The sequence below is a fragment of the Silene latifolia genome, chromosome 10, assembly GCF_048544455.1.
Source record: "Silene latifolia isolate original U9 population chromosome 10, ASM4854445v1, whole genome shotgun sequence".
NCBI lineage: Eukaryota > Viridiplantae > Streptophyta > Magnoliopsida > Caryophyllales > Caryophyllaceae > Silene > Silene latifolia.
The window spans coordinates 8,299,910-8,325,151 of NC_133535.1; the positions used below are offsets into that span (position 1 = coordinate 8,299,910).

General features: G+C 43.2%; 1 protein-coding gene across 1 annotated transcript; it reads left to right on the forward strand.

Annotated features, from left to right (window-relative positions):
- Positions 1-20,931: 20,931 nt before the first annotated feature.
- LOC141604947 (AAA-ATPase At2g46620-like) lies at positions 20,932-23,575 on the forward strand. Its single transcript, XM_074423541.1, has 2 exons — positions 20,932-22,181; positions 22,679-23,575. Exons 1-2 carry the CDS (start codon positions 21,158-21,160, stop codon positions 23,110-23,112), a joined length of 1,458 nt encoding a protein of 485 aa, XP_074279642.1. The 5' UTR covers positions 20,932-21,157; the 3' UTR covers positions 23,113-23,575.
- The last annotated feature ends 1,667 nt before the right edge of the window (positions 23,576-25,242 follow it).

The window sequence follows — 25,242 nt, forward strand, 5'->3', positions numbered from 1 at the left end:
GAAGAATGCCATTGAAGAGCTAATCCGGAAGGGGAGCCTCGGCAAGTATGTTGCCAAAGGCCAAAAGACTGAGGCCGGCGGTTCAAATAAGAAATCCGTCTTTGAACGGATAGGAGTGATCCATGTTGTCATCGGGGGCAACGAGAACGGTGGGTCCGCTCATGGGCACAAACGGCACCTGAACGAGCTGTATCAGGCCATCAACTTTGTGCCCAAAATAGCGGTCCCCGCTTCCAACATCCCCGACATGACTATTGGGTAGAAGGACTACGAGGGAGTCATCGCCCCTCACAGCGACCCACTTGTAGTCCACTTGGACATATCCAACCACCTGGTCAAGAGGTGCCTGATTGACACAGGCGCCTACACGAACATCATGTTCAGGGAGTGCTTTCTCAACCTCGGTCTGAAGGTTGAAGACTTGAGACCCTGCACCAATCCGTTGTACAGTTTTTCCGGGGCCAGCCTGGTACCCCTGGGGTTGATCAGACTGCCGGTGATGTTCGGCGAAGGGAATGCGGCGAAGAATGTCCTGTCTGAGTTCGTAGTCATTGACGGCTCGTCCGCCTACAACGTCCTCATAGGCCGCGTCACCCTGAGCGAGGCTGATGCAGTAATGTCAATCCGGGCCCTGACACTGATGTATGTCTCGGACCGGGGGGAAGCGCATAAGCTCGTCTCCAAGGACGAGAAGGACGAGGTGGTCAACACCCAGATATCCACCAGAGGGTGCAACATGCAATCCCTCAAAGTGGCAAGGAAGTCAGGGAAGGGGAAGAGCCCATCTTTGCGGCAGGAGGGCGACCCGATGAATGCCGACGTCGGCATGGTTGAAGGAACCCCGACCGACCAAGAAGAGCCGCATCCCGGCGTATGGGAAATAACCACTGACGGGTCCCCCACGTCGAACAGCTCAGGAGCTGCCATTCTTATCACCAGCCCAAACGGGGACATGTTTGAACACGCCTTAAAATTTACCTTCTCAACCTCAAACAACGAATCCGAATACGAGGCGGTGATAAATGGAGTCGAATTAGCTAGGGCTGCCGGGGCGGAGCACGTCGTGGTTAAAACATGCTCACTATTGGTGGCCAACCAAATCAGTGGAGAGTATGAGGCTCGAGATGACGGGATGGTAAGATACCTGGAAAGGGTGAAAGCCGACACCGCCAAATTGAAGTCCTTCCAGATACAGTACATTCCCAGGTCCGACGCTCACTCAAGACACACCGGCTGACAAACATGGAGGGTGCACCTTTGATGAGCCATTAGGACTGACAATCTCGGGAAAATTTTGTATAAGCGGGGAAGGTGCCCAAGACAACTGTGGGCACCCCGACGCATGTTTATATCTAATGAAGAATCGTCCAAGTTTTCCATCAAAGTATTCATTTCCCCCCATAGTCACTATCAAGAAGCAGACGCCGTCGCAGTCACCCCAAGAAGTAGACGCTACGGCAGTCACCCCAAGAGGTAGACGCCGCAGCAGTCACTCCAAGAGGTAGACGTCACGGCAGTCATCATCAAGAAGCAGACGCCGTCGCAGTCACCCCAAGAAGTAGACGCTACGGCAGTCACCCCAAGAGGTAGACGTCGCAGCAGTCACTCCAAGAGGTAGACGCCACGGCAGTCACCATCAAGAAATAGGCGTCGTCGCAGTCACCCCAAGAAGTAGACGCTACGGCAGTCACCCCAAGAGGTAGACGCCGCAGCAGTCACTCCAAGAGGTAGACGCCACGGCAATCACTATAAGGAAGCAGACGTCATGGCAGTCGCTACCGGCGCGGTTGATACTCGCGAAAGCGATCAGCACGCCCTAGGAACGTTAAACACAGTTGAGATACACATTCTAACTGCCTCGGTCAGGCCGAGGTAGAAACAAAAGAAGCGCTCAATTAATAACGTAAGAAGACAACTCAGACGAAGACAAGAAAAGACCTCGGCCAAGCCAGAGGCAAAATAAGCAAACTCTTATTAAAAATTATAACAGGTTACAAGGAGAATACAGACGACGGCCGTCCCCATAAGGATAAGCCAAAACACAACCTACCAAAGTTGTACAAAATACAAGGGAAAGAAAGGCAAAAGGTTACAGACATATCATTTAAGCGCCAAAAGATGGCAGGGAGGAAAGGCTTAATAATTGGCCCCCGAATAGCTAAAGCTATCCGAGACGCCGGGTGAGCCTGGTGACGACCGCCCGTCTCCCTATGCCTGTTGCTGCTTGCCATCGCGGCGTTAGCGGATCGTCCTTAATGGGCGACCCAGAAGCTGTCTCAGCCGTCTCAGCTTTCTCAGCAGCCTCAGCCTCAGCCTTCTTGGCAGCCTCAGCCTCAGCGGCCTCAGCTGCCTTCATCCTCTCGGCTTCCTCTTCGGCCGCCTTAGCCTCCTCAGCAAGGGCTGCCTTCTCCGCGGCCGCCTCTTCCTCCTTCTTCACCCTTACCTCCTCCTTGGCCTTCTCCTTCGCGGCTTCCTCCTTAGCTTCGAGCTTGTCATCAAACAGCTCGTCAAATTTATCCCACGGAAAGGAGCCATCAAGAGGGAAGAGCTCCCCAATCACTTCCCTGGCAGCTTCTTCGGCCAGGTCCCGGTATTGGGCGCACATGTTAGGGAGGAGAACGGTTTGGAGTATCTCAATGTCCTCCTCCCTTTGGCCGATGATAGCATCCTTGTTCCGAACCACCTTCCCCTGGACCTGGAACAAGCCCCTAAACTCGTCCCTCTGCGTACGGTAAAGGTCGGCGTGCTTCGAACAAGGTCACGCATCTCCAAAGACTTAGCGGCTTCAGCCGCCGCAGCCTCGGCCTTGGCTCTCTCAGCAAGGACTTCCTTTTCAGCGTCCTCCCCGAGTTTTCTCTCAAAGACGGACGCCTCTTTTGCCTCGGCCTTGGCCCTCTTAGCCTCCTTTGTTCGCCGCGTCGAGTTCCGGCCTTAGCCGCTCGAGCGTGGGGCGCTTCACCATGGTCTTCTCTTGCTCCATAATGTGGGAGCCGGCTAGCTGAGTCCATTTCGCCAGCCTCTTGCATATTCTCATCCCCTCTGCCACAAGCTCGGTGGGGGAAACCTTCTGGAGTAGGGAATCGGCGGTGACATTTCTATCACCCGCCTTCTCAGGCTGTTTCTCTAATTGTCGCACGGTGAGAACGGCGGCTGCCGACGGTTGATCTACAAAAAAGTCAATTAAAACATCCGTGTCAGTATACATGGACGTATCGGAGAGCCTGTCATCAGGAACGCCTAATGAACTGGCTAAGTCTGGGCCACAGGATATATCTGTACCATGCTTGGCCTTCTTGCTCGGAGGACGCATCTCCTCGCCGGCAGCAGTTGCAGCAGTAGCAGCAGAAGCATCAGCAGCAGGGGTGGCCCCTTTCCTTTTACGGACAAGGGGAGATCCCTCCGCATCGGAGTCCCCCTCATCGGTAATGTCAACGATCACCACCGTCTCCTTCTGGACTGAAGGGATGGAAGGTGGAACGGATGTCGACGCCGTCGCCGCCGAAGACTTTGTTTTCCGCGTTCGGCGCGGCATGTTACTAGCAACCCTCGCTTGGGCCGCCTCCACATTCAGGCCTTTCAGCTGCTGATCCATCAGATCATTCGACGACGTCCTGCGATCACGGGCCAGAGCCTTAGGGTGCAAATCAGCAACGGTCTTATCCTTGTGCAGCCCCATTCTCCGGAGGATATCCTCAGACAGGTCCGGTCCAAAGTGGTCTGCAAAAGAAGCAAAGCAGGAGTTAGGTAGAAGCAAATCGAAATTCAAGAAACAGAAACATGGAGAGCCAAGATGGGCCTCACACCGACCCCACTCACCCTGTGCTAGGGCCGGTATGAGGCCGACGTGGCAGAGCAGCTCATCCTGAAGAATGATCTGCGTTGGGGGAATCCATCTCTTCGGCATCCCACTCTTGTCCGCCTCAAAAAGCCTCATCGCCAGCCTCTCATCCTCATTAAGAGGGACCTTGCTGGCGTCCATCTTAAGCTTATTCCGGGTGACCCATTTATCATGCTCCGCCTTAGTCCCGCACCGCAAGTTAACTTCGTGCTGGAAGGACCGGGGCAGCGGATAGTCATCCGGCACCTCAACGTACACCCACCGATCTTTCCAGTCTTTGCAAGAAGTAAGCTTATCGACGGAGACGTAACCCGGCTCCATTTGCACGCTGTACCATCTGACGCGACCAGGGAATGACGGTCGAAGGTGGTGAAGCCGACGGAATAAATTAACCGTTGGGACCTCCCCCTTGAAGAGATAGAGCCAGACAAAGCCGACTATGGTCCTAATAGCCAACGGGTGCAGTTGGGCAACGGCGACATTCATGGCCCTAATGATGGCCATAACATAGTCATTCAGCGGAAATCGGAGCCCGTACTCCAAGTGTAATACTCCGTATTTATGGTCTTGGGGGTACTCTATCGAGTAGCCCTTACTCTGTCGAGTAAGGGTATGTTGCAGAATAAAATAGTTTCTGACCTGTTGGGCACTCGATCGAGTAGTCAGGGGCACTCGATCGAGTAAGAGGGTACTCGATCGAGTACCTTGGGTACTCGATCGAGTGTCCGGTTTTACGGGGAGTTTTCTCGGGTTTTGTTAATTACGCGATTAAGGTATTTAAACCAATTCGTCTTTGTTCTAAATCACTTTTTACAAAACCTAAAACCCGTTTTTAGAGAAAGCAACTTGTCTTCTTCCTAATCGCGTTCTTGACAATTCCCGGAGTTCAGACGGTCGGATTGCATCGTAGTTTGTGTCGTTGGATTCCTTGCGTCGAGGGTAAGCTTTTAATGTAATTTATATAATGTTTTGTCAAAGATTAGTGAAACCCTAATTTAGGAATTGGGGGTTTTTATGGATAGTAATTGAATAGTAGTATCTATGTGTTGTATGGTAGGAGGAGAGTTCATAGAAGAGGCGTTTTGAGACAGCTGTGGATACCGTCTGCGTGTTGTGCTTTCCAGGTAGGATTTCCTACTCAGTATTAGTCCCATAATGGGATATTGGTGATGTGCTGTAGTTAGTTGATTGATATGATGATTGTAATTGTAATTGTAATTGTGATTGTGATTGTGGTTGTGTTTGTGATGGTTCTCGAGATGCGTTCTCGGCTGAGTGGGGTCACTTGCGGGAGTGATCTCACGCCCTAGTTTCGCCCTTCGTGGAACCCGCCACGAAAGGGGATGTGCACATTAATGGACAGGGTTATCGCTCGTACGATGAGCGGGGCTTAGGTGGGAACGGCTGCGGTCCCCCATCGGCGGGGGTCCAAAGTGGACGATCGAGTATTGAGATGATGGGAGTTGGTGTGTGTGTGTGTGTGTGTGTGTGTGTGTTGATTCACTGTCTGTTTGTCTTATTGTTGTTATCTATTTTGATTGTGTGATTAGTACTGACCCCGGTGTTGTTTTGTAAAACCTGCGGTGATCCATTCGGGAATGGTGAGCAGATATTGAACAGGTATAGAGATGATACTGGTATAGCTGGGACGGCCACGACATGACGATAGAGTCTTCCGCTGTAGTTTAGCATTTATTTACTTTTCAGTTGAGAACAGTTAGTTTTGGAATAATGTATTGTACTTTCAGTTTGGTTTCAAGGATTGTACTCATTCATTAAACTACTTATAATAAATGTTGTTTCTGTTTTGTCTATTTGATTATCATACCTCGGGCAACCGAGATGGTGATGTCTTCATACCTGAGTGGTCCTGGTAAGGCACTCGGAGTATGGGGGTGTTACAAATGGTATCAGAGAGACGATCCTGAAACCTGTAACCAATGAACTTAATGAACATAGGGAGTCAATTAAAATGAACCCGGGGTAAAAGTCGTAGGAGCTAGTGCAAAGGCTTGGGAGACGTCCTAAAGTCGCAAGGGGGTCGCCCTACAACTTTGAACCGGTCACGGGGGGAAAGTGTTTGTCGAATATATGTGTGCTTGTTAATTTGTGCAACAAAGTGATGAAGTGTGTTGATTGTTTGGTGTTGAAAGAGAAGTTGAGAATGTGAAAGAAAAGTAATATATGATTGGAATAACATGTTGAGTGTTTACTATGTGGCTTTCATAGCATGATGAATTGATTTTGTTGATAAGTAGAATAGATGCGTAGCATTTTATTTATGATATCATGCGGTTTTTATAAAGTTTAGCATGTTAGTATATGACGTAATATGCGGGTAGCTATTACGTATGGGTGGTACTTGATCGAGTGAGGCTGACTCGATCGGGTAGGTTTTTGACGATTTTGAGTCCAGAATCGCGTTTTGGGGCACTCGATCGAGTAACTAGGGGTACTCGATCGAGTAGGGGGTCACTCGATCGAGTAGCCTAGATACTCGATCGAGTGGGTTAGAGATCAGAAGGTCTGTTTGGTTCTGGAGTTTGGGTGCTCGATCGAGTACATTGGGGCACTCGATCGAGTAGCCCGTTACTCGATCGAGTGGGTTTGGATACTCGATCGAGTAGGTCCTATGCAGCGCGTTTTCGTGTTTTGAGGTTTAGTACGCGTGTTTATGTTTATCCCTTTCTTATATAGCTTCAAGATGCCACCCAAGAGAAATGCTTTGTACGCGAGAGCAGAGCTTATGACTACGGACGACATCGTCAAGATGTTAGAACACCAAGATGCTCTTACTGAGACCCTGAAGAGAGTGAATGAGGACAAGGATAAGAGTAAGGAGAAGGAGGTTGACCATGCTAAAGTCAGCCTCTATATCGCGAGGTTTAACCCGAAGGAGTACAAGGGAGTTGAGGAGCCTAACCACCTTGATAGTTGGTGAGGGAGATGGAGAACATCTTTGGATTTAGTTCGCCGTCCCGATGAGATGAGAGTGGATCAGCCGCATTCTATCCGAGGGAGGCAGGTGGCAAGTGGTGGGATTCCGTAAAAGTGAGTGCCAAGGAGATATATACCAACCAGGGGTTACCTGCTATACCTTGGGAGGAGTTTCGTAGGGGTTTGTGAGGAAGGAGTTCGTACCGAGCATGTGAGGAGTAAGTTGAGAGAGGAGTTCGACAAGTTTAAGATGACGGCCGAGATGTCTGTGGCTGAGTACTACGGCGGTTCAATGAGAAATCCAGGATATGCGAGGACATGGGTTTGAGTGAGGAGAATCTGGCTTTGAGGTTTGAGAGAGGGCTAACCACGAAGATTATGGATAAGTTACCCGTGGGAGTCCTTGCGATGTGAAGGAAGCATATGAGAGGGCGGGAGAGCCGAGAGGCTAGTGGAGATGGCTCGGGAGAGGTCGGGTGGAGAGAAGAGGAAGTCGGAGAGCGAGGGTGGTGGCCAATCTAATTTCAAGAAAGGCAACCACAATCAATCTAAGGGATTTTCTTCGGTTAGGGTTTAGTCTTTGGAACTTCCTTTGGGCGAGGTCGTGGGAGTGTGAGCAACAGGGGGAGTGACTGCTTTGGTTGTGGTGGCGTAGGCCACACAAGAGACATGAGTGCACGAGCGCACCGGATCTTTTCGAGACCCGCACAGAGCTGCGAGCAACGGACCCCGGATCATGGCCAAACCGGGAGGTCGAGCTATCGAGTGGAGGCAACCGCAACGGCGGTAATTCTTATGCGAAGACACCGATGAACAACAACAACAATCAAGGGTCGGGTGCTAAGCCGACCGCATCGCTAGTCTTGTCCAGGGAGGTGGGCAGAAGACCAGTGGCAAGTTGTTCATGATGGACAAGAAGGCAGCTGAGGAAGATGCGCATGTTATCACCGGTACATTCCTTGTTAACGGTATTCCTACGTTTGTTTTGTTTGATTCGGGGGCTTCTCAATCGTTTGTGTCTTCGAGTCATGTAAAACAGTTGGGTTTGAGAGTATATGAGTCTGTTAGGGAGCAAGTTTTCATACCTTCAGGTGAGTCTGTATCGTGTGGGAGGTTGTTTAGAGATGTATCGTTGATAGTTGGGCAAGTCGATTTCCCTGTAGACTTGCTAGAGTTTCCTTTTAATGGTTTTGAGATGATAGTTGGGATGGATTGGTTAGGAAAGTATAAAGCTAAGATAGACTGTCATCAAAAGAAAGTGTCCCTAAGAGGCCCTAAGGGTGTAAGTGTGTCTTATCGTGGGTTTCTAGTCAAACCCAAAGTTAAGTTGATTGCAGCTGTCACCTTGAAGTCGTATCTGAGGAAGGGATGTCCTCTGATTTTGTGCCATGTGAGAGATGACCGGATAGAGAGCCCGGCAGTTGACGAGATACCAGTGGTGGGAGAGTTTGCAGATGTTTTTCCAGAGGAGATTCCGGGGTTGCCACCGAAGAGGGAAATAGATTTCACCGTTGAGTTGAAGCCAGGGACGGGGCCTATCTCTAAGGCACCGTATCGTATGGGTCCTAAGGAGATGGAGGAGCTTAGGAAGCAGTTGGATGATTTGATAGAGAAGGGATACATTAGACCAAGTGTATCGCCTTGGGGAGCACCAGTTCTTTTCGTGAAGAAGAAGGATGGAACGTTGAGGTTATGCATAGATTACCGGGAGCTGAACCGTGTGACGATAAAGAACAAGTATCCTTTGCCAAGGATAGATGACCTGTTTGATCAGTTGAGTGGTGCAACGGTCTTTTCTAAGATTGATTTGAGGTCGGGATACCATCAGGTGAAGATTAGAGATGTGGACATACCGAAGACAGCTTTCACGTCGAGGTATGGCCATTATGAGTATGTGGTGATGCCATTTGGGTTGTCTAATGCGCCGGCAGTGTTTATGGATCGATGAATAGGATCTTGAGGACGTTCTTGGATCGGTTCGTAGTAGTGTTTATCGATGACATCCTAGTCTACTCTAAGACTAAGGAGGAGCATGAGGAGCATCTGAGGATCGTGTTGCAGACCTTGAGGGATCATGAGTTGTATGCTAAGTAGTCCAAGTGTGAGTTTTGGTTGGAGAAAGTTGCTTTTCTGGGGAATGTAATCTCTAAAGATGGGGTAGCTGTGGATCCGGCGAAGATAGAGGCAGTGACAAGGTGGGAAGCACCGAAGAATGTTGCTGAGGTAAGGAGTTTCTTGGGTTTAGCTGGATACTACAGGCGGTTTGTGAAGGATTTCTCCAAGATAGCTAGACCGATGACAGCGTTGATGAGGAAAGAGAACAGGTTTCGTTGGGATGAGAGTTGTGAGACGGCGTTCCAAACATTAAAGGAGCGTTTGACCACAGCTCCCGTCCTCGCATTACCTGAGGGGAGCGAGAATTTCGAGGTTTATACGGATGCCTCGAAGAATGGGTTGGGGTGTGTGTTAATGCAGAATGGTAAAGTGATTGCCTATGCTTCTAGGCAGTTGAAGCCGTATGAGGAGAACTACCCTACTCATGATCTGGAGTTGGGTGCAGTGGTGTTTGCTCTCAAAATTTGGAGACATTACCTTTATGGAGCAATCTTTAAGGTATTTTCTGATCACAAGAGTCTCAAGTACATCTTCACGCAGAAGGAGTTGAACATGAGACAGAGGAGGTGGATGGAGTTGATTGGCGACTATGACATGGAAATAATCTACCATGAAGGGAAGGCCAATGTTGTAGCTGATGCTTTGAGTAGGAAGAGTGTACATTCCTTGTGTACAGCTCTATCTTTGATGAGGCTGAGAGATGAGGTAGCGAGCTTTGGGATACATATGATGCAGAAAGGAGGTGCCATGGGTGATATGACAGTACATATGGAGTTTTATGATGACATTCGGGATAAGCAGGCTTTGGATCCTAAGATAGTGGAGTGGAGAGCTGGGGTAGAGAAAGGGACAGTGTCCCGTTTTTCCATTCATACAGATGGTAGTTTGAGGTTTGATGGTAGGTGGTGTGTTCCTAATGACGAAGAGTTGAAAAAGACAATCATGACAGAAGCGCATTGCACACCATATTCAGTTCATCCGGGTGGAGACAAGCTTTACAAAGATTTGAAGAAAACGTTTTGGTGGCCTGGATGAAGAAAGAGACAGTGAGTTTGTGTCCGTTGTTTGACATGCCAGAGAGTTAAAGGGGAACAGAGAAGACCACAAGGTAAGATTCAGTCTTTGGAGGTGCCTGAGTGGAAGTGGGAATCCATTTCCATGGATTTCATTGTGGGTTTACCTAAGAGTCAACAAGGTAACAATATGATTTGGGTGATAGTGGATCGGTTGACCAAGTCAGCTCACTTTGTTCCAATGAAAGATACTTGGACTAAGGCACAATTGGCTATGGCCTATCGAAAGAACGTGCTTAAGTTACATGGAGTCCCTAAGGACATAGTGTCTGACAGAGATGCGAGGTTTATATCAAGGTTTTGGAAGGAGTTGCGGGAATCGTTGGGAACGACTTTGAAGTTGAGTACGACATTTCATCCTGCGACGATGGGCAGACGAGAGAACAATCAAGACTCTTGAGGATATGTTGCGAGCTTGTGTGATGGATTTTGGTGGTAGGCGGGAGCGAGAGGTTGGACTTAATAGAGTTTTCTTACAATAACAACTATCACACTAGTATTGGTATGGCACCGTTTGAGGCTTTGTATGGGAGGAGATGTAGGAGTCCAATCTGTTGGGACGATAGTCTTTGAGGCAAAGGTTTTAGGACCAGAGATGGTACATGAGATGGTAGAACAGTTTAGGATGATCGGGGAACGGATGAGAGCGGCTCGGGATCGACGAAAGAGTTATGCGGATCTACATCGTCGGGACATAGAGTTTCAGATTGGGGACAAGGTTCTTCTGAAAGTGTCTCCTATGCGTGGAGTCATGAGATTTGGGAAGAAAGGCAAGCTAAGTCAGAAGTTTATAGGGCCTTATGAGATCATAGAGCGAGTTGGGGAAGTGGCTTATCGTTTGGCTTTACCGGCTGCTTTGGAGAGAGTGCATAATGTGTTTCATGTATCGCAGCTGCGGAAGTATGTGAGTGACCCGTCACATGTGTTGGAGGCAGAGAGCTTAGAGCTGGATGAGTCTTTATCGTATCTCGAGGTGCCTAAGCAGATCCTAGGCCGAAAAGTTAGAAAGACCAGGAGTGGTGAGACAGTTTTGCTTAAGATCCTTTGGTCTAACCATGAGACTGAGGAAGCTACATGGGAGGCGGAGGATATCATGAAAGAGCGTTACCCTTTCCTTTTTGATCAGGTATGTATGGTTACGGGGACGTAACCTTGTTTCTTTTAGGGGGTAGGAGATGATCGCGAGAATTTTTAAGAGTTTTTACACCCCTTGTATATGTTGTGTCGGTATGTTTGTCGGGATAAGTTGGGCTAGTAGCATGTTTTACGTTGTGTTTATTTTGACCTTCGAGTCGGGAAGCTTATGGGAGTACCTTTGTTTGGTAGTGGTTTGAACTTCGGGGACGAAGTTCTTTTTAAGGAGGGAAGACTGTAATACTCCGTATTTATGGTCTTGGGGGTACTCTATCGAGTAGCCCTTACTCTGTCGAGTAAGGGTATGTTGCAGAATAAAATAGTTTCTGACCTGTTGGGCACTCGATCGAGTAGCTGGGGCACTCGATCGAGTAGGGGGGTACTCAATCGAGTACCTTGGGTACTCGATCGAGTGTCCGGTTTTACGGGGGAGTTTTCTCGGGTTTTGTTAATTACGCGATTAAGGTATTTAAACCAATTCGTCTTTGTTCTAAATCACTTTTTACAAAACCTAAAACCTGTTTAAGAGAGAAAGCAACTTGTCTTCTTCCTAATCGCGTTCTTGACAATTCCCGGAGTTCAGACGGTCGGATTGCATCGTAGTTTGTGTCGTTGGATTCCTTGCGTCGAGGGTAAGCTTTTAATGTAATTTATATAATGTTTTGTCAAAGATTAGTGAAACCCTAATTTAGGAATTGGGGGTTTTTATGGATAGTAATTGAATAGTAGTATCTATGTGTTGTATGGTAGGAGGAGAATTCATAGAAGAGGCGTTTTGAGACAAATTGTGGATACCGTCTGCGTGTTGTGCTTTCCAGGTAGGATTTCCTACTCGGTATTAGTCCCATAATGGGATATTGGTGATGTCTTTGTAGTTAGTTGATTGATATGATGATTGTAATTGTAATTGTAATTGTGATTGTGATTGTGGTTGTGTTTGTGATGGTTCTCGAGATGCGTTCTCGGTTGAGTGGGGTCACTTGCGGGAGTGATCTCACGCCCTAGTTTCGCCCTTCGTGGAACCCGCCACGAAAGGGGATGTGCACATTAATGGACGGGGTTATCGCTCGTACGATGAGCGGGGCTTAGGTGGGAACGGCTGCGGTCCCCCATCGCGGGCTGGTCCAAAGTGGACGGTCGATATTGAGATGGTGGGAGTTGGTGTGTGTGTGTGTGTGTGTGTGATTCAAATTGTCTGTTTGTCTTATTGTTGTTATCTATTTTGATTGTGTGATTAGTACGACCGGTGTTGTTTTGTAAAACTGCGGTGATCCATTCGGGGATGGTGAGCGAGATATTGAACAGTATAGAGATGATCTTGGTATAGTTGGGACGGCCACGACATGACGATAGAGTCTTCCGGCGTAGTTTAGCATTTATTTACTTTTCAGTTGAGAACAGTTAGTTTTGGAATAATGTATTGTACTTTCAGTTTGGTTTCAAGGATTGTACTCATTCATTAAACTACTTATAATAAATGTTGTTTCTGTTTTGTCTATTTGATTATCATACCTCGGGCAACCGAGATGGTGATGTCTTCATACCTGAGTGGTCCTGGTAAGGCACTCGGAGTATGGGGGTGTTACACCAAGTGCCGGATGTATACGCCGGTGCAACCCGGTGGAGGGCAACAAACGGCCTGACCCTCCTCAGGGATAACAATTTTGTATCCCCTGCCAAAGAAGAAATGGCCCTCGAAAAATGTCTCGCCGGAACAACTGGCGAACTTATGGGTCCAAGCACGGTCAAGGCGGACCTTACAGGCCTCGCCGTGATCCATGATGAACTGCCTCTCAACACCAGAAGGAATCCTTTCCTCACCGTCATCATCAAAGTCTTCACCAGCTTCATCATCGTCCTCCCAACCCTCCAGAACTTTCGGGTCAACTTCGGGAGAAGGTGACTTAGGACCCCCGGACCTTAGCGGGACGGCGGCCAGTGCCTCCTCTTCGTCAAGACACAACGGGGAATCCCCCGGCGCACTAGGACCGGCATCAGCAGAAGACATGATTCACAGCGAAAACTTAACAATGAAAAAGTTAAAAATTTATTTGTTTACCTTGAAGAAAAATGCTACGCCGGAGTAATGATTCTGAAAGCTAGAGAGAAGTCTCGTCAAAGAGGGCTAGAAAGAAGAAAATTTTTGAGAAAGTGAAATTGGTGCCCAATTTCAGGGATTAACTGCCCTATTTATAGGGGAAGGCCCATGAAGAAGGACCAATCAGGGCAAAGCCCATGAAACGCCAGCCAATCAGCAAACAGACACGTGTTAGACATGCAACCACGGAATGTCAATCGTTGCAACAGTTGAACGTCAATCAATGCAACAGTGATTAAGCGTCTTCAACACGCCCCTTCAAATCTCTCTGCCTATTCATCTTCCTCAACAAATTCCTAAGTATCCGTTTCTCCGCCGGCCACATGATCAACCAAGCCAGAAAGCACCGGCCAGGGGGCAATCGAAACCTTAGGCACTCTCCACCCTGGTCTCGGCCAAATCATTGCCTTTTCCACATCGAATGTCCATTACACAACCATGTGGAGGGGGGATATGGTACGGCCATAATACGATCAAGCCGAGGAAGAAGAAGCCGGGCCAGAAATTTTTACTTGCGCGAATATACGCTCAACATACATCGGAGCCCATACCACGGCATGACTACGGCTGGGGGCAAATTGATGGGGCATATTCTCACCGTGACTACCAACATATTGAGCAAGGTCAAAGATATCCACAAAGAAGTCAACGGCTTAGACAACCTAACCGACGCGCGCACTGTCGGCTGTCTCTCGGGTCCCTACTAGGACAACCAACCAATGGGGCACACATCCGCGTACTCATATCCAAGACCCCTCGGCGGTGAGTCAACGGGGCCCGCCGGCCTGCCATGGGTCCCTCGGCCGAGGGGTAGATCGATCTTTCCACCGCTAGCCACTTGGCCACTACGTGACAAAAGGTGAAAGTCTATAAATACTCCTCAACTCTCATTGAGGAGGAGATCCACAATTTAACCTAAGAATCACTATTCATCTGGTAATATCTTCCTTATCTCTCTACAATATATACTTCACCAAGTAACAACAACTTATCTCTCTAAGTTTACTGACTTGAGCGTTGGAGTGAGTTCGCTCGGCCCAAAGCCGAGCCCTCAGTTTGTTCACTGTTTCAGGAGACCGTAAGGAGGATTCAACCAAAGACGTCATTCTACAAGCACGGGTGGTAACAAATAACTGCTCTGGAATTACACCCGGAACAATTTTTCTCATAAATAACGGATTTATTTCTGATAAGATTATTTGCTCATAAATTATTAGATCTACTCCGATTAGGATAATTTTCTCATAAATTATTAAGAGAAAAAAAAGCTAAATCTACACTTATTAGGATAATGATAATAATTTTATATAAAATTTATTTTATATATAGGAATTCTAAAAAAGTTGGACTCTCTAATATCGCTCGAAAAGTTTCTACTTTATATATATGTATGTATTGATTGATTGATTTTGATTCTTCTAAACTTAAGACGTTAATGACAGTCGCAAGAGAGACCAACTGGTTTAGAAAATAGGATTACGTATCTTGATAAGGTTTTATCTCTCTCGGAGTCTCGGGCAAGAGTTTTAAGGGGCGTAATAATATGGATGAAAATGCAAGTTAAAAAATAAAACCTTATCAAGATACAGAGAGAGTAGACTGCACTGAATTTTAAGGTTCGAGAAACTTTAGGTCCGGGTCGGAAAAATCGACTTGTCCGGAGCGAGACCATACATAATTTTTTTAATATCGGTTCTTGGTCTACAATTTTTTTAGATTTTGGTCTTCGAATCGGTCCAAGACCGAGTATTTTATGTCCGGATCGAGTATAGACCGAATTTGATGGATAGATCATATAGTTGCAAACCAATCAATGGATAAACCTGCATTAAATTCTGGTACCCTCATTCCAAGTTGGGCTTCTAACCTTGATAAGGTTGGTCCAATAAAAATCTACATAGATAATTTACCAAATTGCTATTCGTCCTTGATAATAGGGTTTTTTATCAAAAACTACCTTATATTTAGGGGTATTTGTAAAAGGGTTTTTCTAACGTGTGCCCTAAGGGCACTAATTAAGAAGTCATAAAAGGAAAGATTCTCAGGATAATTTCATGATAAATTTAGTGATGAACTCATTGTTGTCATTTTTAATGAAATTATTCTGAGAATCTTTCCTTTTATGGCTTCTTAATGTGTGCCCTAAGGGCACACATTAGAAAAACCCTTTGTAAAAAGACTACCTTATATTATTTTTTTAATTTTAGACTACCTTTGTTTTCTCTTTTTTTGGTCATAAACTACCTATGATGAAAATATGGCGAAATTTGGTCGATTTAACGACATTAACCTATCTCACATTACTCTCTTAACACCAAACAACAATGATCAATTGCGTTCAAACCACAATTTAACTTCAAATAAGCATAATTTATGTTTTCACATTTCAATAATAACTACGAACATCTCTTAAAGTTAAGCGTAAGTACATCATGACTTCCCAAAATAGGATCTAAGCAAGTTTGAAACATAAAGGACTCATGAGAGATAGGTTAAAGCCAGAAAATTGACTAATTCCGTCTAGACTCTTAACATAGGTAGTTATTGACCAAAATTAAAGAAACCAAAGGTAGTCGAAAACAAAAAAAATAATGTAAAGTAGTATTTTTACAAATACCCTTAAATATAAGGTAGTTTTTGACAAAAAACCCTTGACAATATTAACAAACTTAATTTCTTTTTGTGACTTGTACCGCTGTTTTCGGTGAAACAAGGAAAACGACCAAAAAATCTCATCTTTTAACATGAGTTCAGTTAGACATTTTTTTGGTGTATACCATTCGATTTGGTTCAAATTGAGCCGCATAAGATCATTAACGGTAAATTTGCTTAAACTACTTAATTACTGCCTAAACAAAGGAAGCATAACTGGACGAAGAACTAACGCTATTTCGCGTGAGTCGTGTATGGACAATTGGGCATGAGCAAATCCGACCAAAAGCCGTCAACTGGATTATGTGACCCTCAACTCATCATGATTATCATCATAATAGATGTGAACATGATCAAAATAATTGGTATATTAGATTAGATTATTAGTGTAACACGCACATATTGATTAATTAGCTTATGGACCATAAAATTAAATATTTGTATGACGTACCAAGTTGGTGGATTGCAAGGTTCTAACTTCTGGGTCACATAACTACATAACTCATATATATTGACCAATATTGTTAACAACCCTAGTGAGTTATAGCTCTATTATGTCATTGAGTAATTAAATGTCTCCGATTTTTATCGATTGGGTTTGAATATATAGTAAAATGGTTTTTCTAACATGCGCCCTAGTTATTTAGAGAAATTTTGTTGAGAATAAATCATGAAAAATAGATGTACAAACTCACATTTACCATAATTAATGAAATATTCTCAATAAACTTTCTATACTTAACTTATTAACATGTGCATTAACATGTGCTAAAATCCGATAATAAAATTATAAAACTACAAATAGTGGAACAAATATTCTTACACCGAAGTTAATTGATGTGAGAAATAAGAATTTGCATCTCTTAAATAAGTGGTTAAGATTCGATTTCTGTTGTGAATTAAATAGCTAAATTTTTGAGAAATGTACCCCTTAGTTGCCTTTAATACCTCGAATGACATTGTCCCTGTAGTTAGGCAATAGCAACAAAAAAAAATCCTATCAAGTTTGTAGTTTTTTCTTTTTTGGTGACTAGATAACTCATAAGAAGTCAAAAACGAAAAAGAAGGGGCTTAATGCCCTATTTTTTCGACACAAAGTAACTGAATTGAACTTAACTTAATTGAGCTGAATTAAGCCGAATAGAAATAAGAGTTATTGTGAATAGATAAGCTGAATTGAACTGCACCGAATACAACTAAACTGAATTAAAATGAGCTGAAATTAAACAAAAAAACATAGGGCTTTATAACTTAATGTTCATAATATCTCCATTTTTTTTAAATAATATAGACATCTCCATTCTAACAAATAGGTTAAAATAACAATATGTCTTTGTAATAATACCCGACTTAGATCCGAACTAAACCAAACATCCGAATAATGCTCGTATATGTTTTGCTAGTTCCTCGCTATTATTTGGTGGCCGGCCAAACAACATTGATATCATTTGTTGGCACTTTGGCTACATTTTTCACCTAAAGAGCATACAACAACTAACTATAATCATGGTAACTTTCATAAAAATAGAAAAGTTCAACTAAGGACAAAGTCTTTTAGTTAACCTCAAAGCTCAAACACTTGTGTTAAAAAATGACAATTTTGAAAGTGCGCGTCAATCTTGATTAAATATATTACTCCTTGTCTTGTGATAACAACCTCTTAAGCTACATCACGGAAAATGTTTTTGGACGTACTCGTATTACAAAACAACAATAGAGTAGATAAAGCAGTTTCTTTTAAACGGATATAATCGTCTTAACCTCCTTATCTGGCTTATATCAAGAAACTATGTCAATCAAAAGCTTAAATCGATGGTTGGAGTCCCAAGATCAGTTTTAATACTCTTACACGCCCCTCACACGAATGTCCGTTGGGCTTGAAGTGTGGATACAATTGCAGACCTCACCTTACCTGGTGCTTAATTTGGTCACACGGGTTTTGATACCATGTCAAGAAACCATCTTAATCAAAAAGCTTAGCTGATGGTTGGATTCCCAATATCGGCTTTATACTCTAAGAGCTTAGTTTTAGCTTATTTCAATTCAGCTCAACTATTTTCAGTTCAATCCAGTTTCATTCAGCTTTTAATAGCTGAAAAGAACAAAGCCTAAGACAAAAAGCAATTTTTTTAGGAAATGACAGACTTTTGTTTCATCTATCTATATGGGGTAGTACTTGGAGTTTTACAGTTAAGACGGATCACAAATTCTCCCTTATGACGGAGGGTATCCGTCACAAACTTGTGACGGGTACCATATTGTCTCACAAAAAACCCATAAGGGTGAGAGAAGGAGCACATGGGGTGGGTGCCCACCTTGTCCCCTCTACCCATCTCCACTCACAAAATACCCGTCGCAAGATCCGACCCGTCACAAGGAAGACCTACTGAAGACGGATATAGCAGTTTGAAAGAAGACCGGTGGGATAGATAAAGGGTATATGATGATTTGTGCTTAGTTATAAAGATATGATTTTTATTGATAATGACAATTACTAGCTCGTAGCATCAAGTTTAGGCATTCACGCATCTTATAGTAGTTTTAGGTGTTCACCAATTAGATTGATAATCAAGGAATATAGGGATTTTTAGAGGAGAATATTTGGGGACACTTTTAACATTTGTGGTCACGCTTACTTGGTAATGTATCTGCCATACTAATAAAAAATTACTACTACTTGATTAGTTATGAACTTAAATAATTGAGTTTTTGACGTTATATGGTGTGGAAGGGTGGTTTAAGCCCTCAAGGCTTCAAGCCTAGATTATGATACTTCCTTGGCTCTCGTTTAAAGTCATCCAAATGAAATAGTTTGATTTATGTTTTATAAACGGTTAGTTAAAGGGTTTGCTACGGTAGTTACTAAATTTATATATTGGGTTGTTAGGGTGCAAACTCTTGTCCCACATCGGTAGAATAAAGATGGAAGATCATCTTTATAAGTGTCCAGAAAATATAATAGTATGAGGCCTTTTGGGAAGTAGCCCAAGAGTAAATCCGTGAGGGCTTGACCCAAAGCGGACAATATCGTACTATTATGGGTTGTGGACACAGATGCAGCAGAGACCCAACACGTGATATTCACGCTTCACCACAACAAGTGGTATCAGAGCTCAAGGTTCGACTTGGGCTAAACACGAGTAGACCTGGCAAACGGGTCAACCGGGTCGGGTTCGGGTCGGGCCAGTTTGGGTCGGGTAATTTCGGGTCTCTCAAATTTTCGGGTTAGTTCGGATCGGGTCAGTTCATTTCGGGTTACGGGTCTATTTCGGGTTTGTTGGTCGGGTGTGTTTCGGGTCAAGCGGGTCGGGTTAATTCGGGTCAGGCCATTTTCGGGTCAAAAATTAAGAGAAGAGAGGCATTTCAAGTCTATTAGGGTCAATTAAAGTTATATTTTGTCGGGTCATTTTCGGGTTGAGTGGTTTCGGATTGGTCATTTCGGGTCGGGTCTGTTACGGGTCCATGAAAACTCGGGTCATTTTCGGGTCGGATCGGGTCACTTCGGGCTTCGGGTGTCATTCGGGTTCAGCAATTCGGGTCGATTTCGGGTCTCGGGTCATCCTTTTCGGGTCGGGTCAACCGGGTCGGGTTGATTTTGCCAGGTCTAAACACGAGGATTCATCAGCAGGCCCAAGACTTGAAGTTGTCGGACCCAGTCCAGGGTATATTGGATGCAGATCATGTTTGATATGCATGTGTAGCAAATCCCCAAGAAGGGCACATGGCTCGTGGTAGCATGGTGTATCGGCTAAGGGGAGGTTATCGTGGTAGCATGGTGTGTCGGCTAAGGGGAGGTGTGTGTCGGCTAAGGGGAGGTTATCAAGACTTGTGATGTTTCAGGTGTCTAGAGTTGGGGCTGTAGAGTGGGAGAGTTCTCCGTGGAGATCAAGGTCCGAGTCAAAGATGATGGTCCTTGGTTTGAGGGGAGGATTGTTAGGGTGCAAACTCTTGTCCCACATCGGTAGAATAAAGATGGAATATGAGGCCTTTTGGGAAGGAGCCCAAGAGTAAATCCGTGAGGGCTTGGCCCAAAGCGGACAATATCGTACTATTATGGGTTGTGGACACAGATGCAGCAGAGGCCCAACACGGGATATTCACGCTTCCGCACAATATGGGTTATTTATGTTAAATTACTTTATCATCACGGTAGTATTTTTGTAAACTGTTTTAAATAAATTACTTGTATTTATACTTCATTAGAATTGGTGAAAAATGGTCTTTAAATCTTTGTTTAAGTGTTTAGTAAATATTCACAAATTTTTATTACATTGCTTACTAATAAAAAATTAAAAAACAAAGACGACTTAGAAGATAAACACAAGACAAATGATGCTCAAAAGGAAAGTTATCATCAAAGATTAGTGGAAAGTGGAAACTAATCATCTCATAATCCCTCTTAAAAGTTGCTCTCACTCTCGGTCAGTCGGTCACGACCAATTTGTCGATATAACTTTAATCTTCCCCTTCATATTAGAGAAAACTGCTAAAACCTAAAACTCACAAACCTCTCTCACCTTAATTTACCGAAAGGTAACACTACAAACCTCTCCAGCCACAACCTATACTCCATAAGACGATCCAACCCTTCACTTAACCCCCGGTCAACATCAAACTATATCTCCCTACACATAGCTGCACCCAAATCCCAACCTAACTCTCACTTTTCATCCCTCCGATCAACTCACAAAAGTCTTCCCTCTTTTCTCACCACCCCCATTTTGATCGAGATTTCCAACCACCCCGATATCACATCCTCAAAATGCCTCCGAATTACACGCATTCAATGTCCCAAAACCATCTCAAACTCCGCCTTCCCATTCTTCTCCAATCGATGCCAAACCTCCTCCACCAAATTTCAAATCACTCAACTAACTACGAACATTCGATTCACAAACTAATTTCCAATATTCAAATTATCAGATGTATTACAATTTACAAATACGGAGTAACATATTTTATTTTATTTTATCCCTTAAAAGAAACAAAGGTATCTCTCACAATTATGGAATCAGCCAGCCATCACCCAATCACTCATCACACCCATATAGACATATACTCATCTACCTTCCCAAAATAACTCAATCACCACCTACTTTTAACTCCATACTTTTATATTTCTCAAACTTTTCCCACACTCAATAATCAATAATCTTCCCTAAATCCCCACCTTCCCATAACATTTCAATCACTCCCATTTCCGACCCAAATCCAAAATGACCCGATAACAACGTATTCCCATTTTTCCCCATAAGAAAAATAAAATTAAAAAAACAACACCCAACGACGACACGGAATTCCGCGATTATCATGGAATTCCGGCAGATAATCTCCGCCTTAATTCTAATCGGATTAATTTCATTAATCATAAGATTATTCCTTAAACGTAAAATTAGAATTACAAAATTAATTCGATGGTGTGAATTACTGTCCGATAAATTCCATGATCATCAACTTCTCCAAATTCCGGAATTCAATGACAATTCTCAGGAGAATCATCTTTTCCGTCGCGTAACGCTTTATCTCAATTCGCTCGAATCGTTGGAAGATTCCGATAATACTAATTTATTTTCGGGATTAAACCCGAATGATATTGTGCTAACGTTGAGTTCTGATCAGACGATACTCGATACCTTTTTAGGTGCTCGAGTATCGTGGACGTATCGCGTCTTACCACCAACTTCTTGTGGTGGTGAGACGCGATACGTCACGTTGAGGATTCGGACACGCGACAAACGTCGCGTGTTACGATCCTACCTACAACACATACACGCGGTTTCCGATGAGATTGATCAGCGGAAACGCGTGTTGAGGTTGTTTACCGCGGTAGGATGCGGAGGACGGTGGCGAAGTGTACCGTTCACGCATCCCGCGACGATGGAGACCGTCGCCATGGATGTCGATATCAAGAATAAAGTCAATTTAGATTTAGAAACGTTTCTTAAGTCGAAACAGTATTATCATCGTATAGGACGGGTATGGCGGCGGAGTTATCTTTTGTACGGTCCTTCAGGGACCGGAAAATCGAGCTTCGCCGCCGCATTGGCCAAAACGTTGTCGTACGATGTTTACGACCTCGATTTGGCCAAAGTTGGGGACGAATTCGACTTGAAACTGCTTTTATTACGGACGACGCCGCGGTCGGTGATCTTAATCGAGGATTTCGACAAATATGTGGCCGCAGCCGTGGCTAACGCAGCCGCGGCTGCGGCGGGTGGAATCTCCGCTGTGATGAACTTCATGGACGGCGTGGTGAACTCTTGTTGCGATGAGAGGGTGATGGTGTTTACTATGATGACAAAAGACGAAATTGACCCTGCAATTCTTCGACCAGGTAAGCAACACCTACTCGGAGTTATTTGTTTACCTTTAATATTAATATTATTTATAATACCGTTATTTTTGAATTTTTTGGTTAATTGACGTTATTTAGCAAAATAATTGGATATTTAGATTCGTTTCAAATTATTTTGTCAAAATGGGTCACGTCATCACTTTTATTTATTTTTCCAATTTTTATGTGAAGTCCGTAAGAGTTTTGTAATACCAAGTGATACAAGCCGCTAAGGCTTCACATCAAAACTGGAAAAAAAATTGATGTCGTGAACTCATTGGGCAAAATAGTTTGAAACAAGCCCTAAATTCCCAATTAATTTGCTAAATAGAGCCGATTAAACAAAAAAAATAGTTATTTTTTAGTTAAAAGTGAGTATTAGCTAAAATAATTTATTCGAATATTTTTCTGGTTTACTTTATTGTATTTACGAGTCTGTCACTTCAGATATGTCGTGCCTTAATTTTTAACAATAAATTCTGGTTCCGCTAATGCAGGTAGGATAGACGTGCACATACATTTTCCCATGTGTGATTTCAACAATTTCAAGAATTTGGCGAACAATTACTTAGGATTAAAAGAGCACAAATTGTTCCCACAAGTAGAAGAGATGTTTTCTAGTGGGGCCACATTAAGTCCAGCGGAAATCGGGGAGTTGATGATGGGGAATCGGAATTCACCGAGTCGCGCGCTCAAATCGGTCATTACCGCATTACAAACGAAGTCGTCGATAGGTGGAGTTTGCGGTGGGGATGAGAATTGTAGGGTGACAACGCCGAAAAATGGGTTCAGGTCAGGTCGGAATTCGTTAGACGGGTCGGTTGATGGAGGAGGGTTTAGGGATGGGGCTAAGGAGATTAAAAAGTTGTATGGGTTGTTAAGAAAAAAGAGTATCCTTGGTAAATCTCAATCGTTCGATTTAGGTACGTAATCGGACCGCTCCGGGTTTTTCAGCTTTGTCTTTTTTTTTTTTTTTTCGAAAATAATCAGTTGATTATTTTTGGAAGGTTTAGGATCTTAGGAATGTCAAAACTTGGTGGAGGAAGAAAGGAGGGGTGAAGGGTAGTTTTGTTTAAGACAGTCTTAAGTTAAGACTTCTTACAACTGTCTTTTTATTTTTGTTTTATTTAAATCGGTTGTGAAAAATGTCTTAACTTAAGACGGTCTTAACTAAGAATTTAGGTTGAAAAGAGATGTGTGACATGATATGGGAAATGGAATTAAACTAAGAAAGTTGCATATCATTTTATAGATGTTTGTGTAGGATTCTAATTTTGAAGGTTTTTGATTGATCATGAACCCATTTGTGTATATGAAAGATTGTAATATGACAATTTGTATATAACAAATTTCTTAGACAAATTTAGTGATTTGAAGAACTTGTTACATTTGAAGATTTCTTGTCATTATTTCGTGTTTTTCTTCGAAATCTTATTGTTTTTGTCCCTGATATATATGACTGATCGGAAAAATTATGTATATTTTTTTCCTGAAATGATAGGTTAAATAAAAAAACTACATTTTGACGCTATGTTTATAGTTTGCGTATGAGGATAATGTTACGTTACAAGGTTGCATACCGGAGAAGCTAGTTGGGTTAACGAATCTTCATGCTAGCGGAATGCCTTGTACTTAGCCACCAAGTCCGAGGATGCGCCAATACTTGGTTAACGTTAAATATCACTAATTACTAACTCGTCTTGCTTGAAAAAGTAAATAAATTGAAAGTTGATACATATTCATATTTACAAAATGTCATTCGGTCTATCCAAATTTACTAATATTTAACCTGTTTTAGTCTCTGTTTGGTAAAATTAACTGAAAAGGTAGATGAAACCTGAAAAGGTAGCTAAAAACTGAAAAGCTAACTGAAACCTGAAAAGGTAATTGATAAGTTAGCTGGAAATTAGGAACTGATAAGGTAGCTGATTATATAAAAAAAGTGTTTGGCAAACTAACTGAAAAGGTAACTGATTTTGATGAAATGACGTAAAAGGATATGATAATTATTTAATAGTATAAATTTAAGGGGTAAAAACGGAAAATCAAAACAAATCGCAGTCACGAAATCTCAAATGCTACTCTAGGTAGCATTTCATTTCAGGTAGCTTATTTGGTTAAATAAGCTACTTGCCAAACGCGTACAAAAAAATAAGGTACCTGAAATTCTGGTCAAATAAGCTACTTTGATCAAATCAGGTACCTGAAATATCTTATCAAACAGAGCCTTAGGCTCTGTTTGGTAAAACTACTAAAAAGGTAAATTTGAAACTGAAAAGGTAATTTGAAAACCGAAAAGCTAATCAAATATGAAGAAAAGGTAATCGATAAGGTAATAAAAATTAGGAATCGATAAGGTAAATGATTATATAAAAAAATGTTTGGTAAACTAACTGAAAAGGTAACTGATTTTGATGAAATGACGTAAAAGAAAATGATAATTATTTGATAGTATAGATTTAAAGGGTAAAAACGGAAAATCAAACCAAATCAGGTACCTGAAATCTCAAATGCTACTCTAGGTAGCATTTCATTTCAGGTAGCTTATTTGATTAAATAAGCTACTTGCCAAACGCTTACAAAAAAAATAAGGTCACTAAACTTTGGTCAAATAAAATCTACTTTGGCCAAATCGTCTAAAATGTCTTCTTGAAACTGGAGCCTTTAATCTTAAAATAAATATATCAGTATTAAACCCATCAAAATTAGGTTGCCCAAACTTAGAAAAATGAGAGAAGTACTCCATATTATTCAGCATACAGCTGCAAAATGGTACAGTCCTGTGTGTAGTACACATGGCTATGTTGTATACTTGTAGGTAGGCTCGATCTGAAAGGTAAGTGCCCACTTGTTTAAGGACATCATCATAACGAGAAGTACCTTATTTAGTTACTTCTTCCACTTTATGTCAAACTCCTTAATTCAGTTTGTCCTTCAATTTCCAAATTTCACAAATTTACAAATCACAACAGTCAACAGTCACTAAATAGACATCAATTTTGTGATTTATGTCACATGTTTCACTGAAAAATTCTGATTCTTCTTTAGATGTATTCTCAAA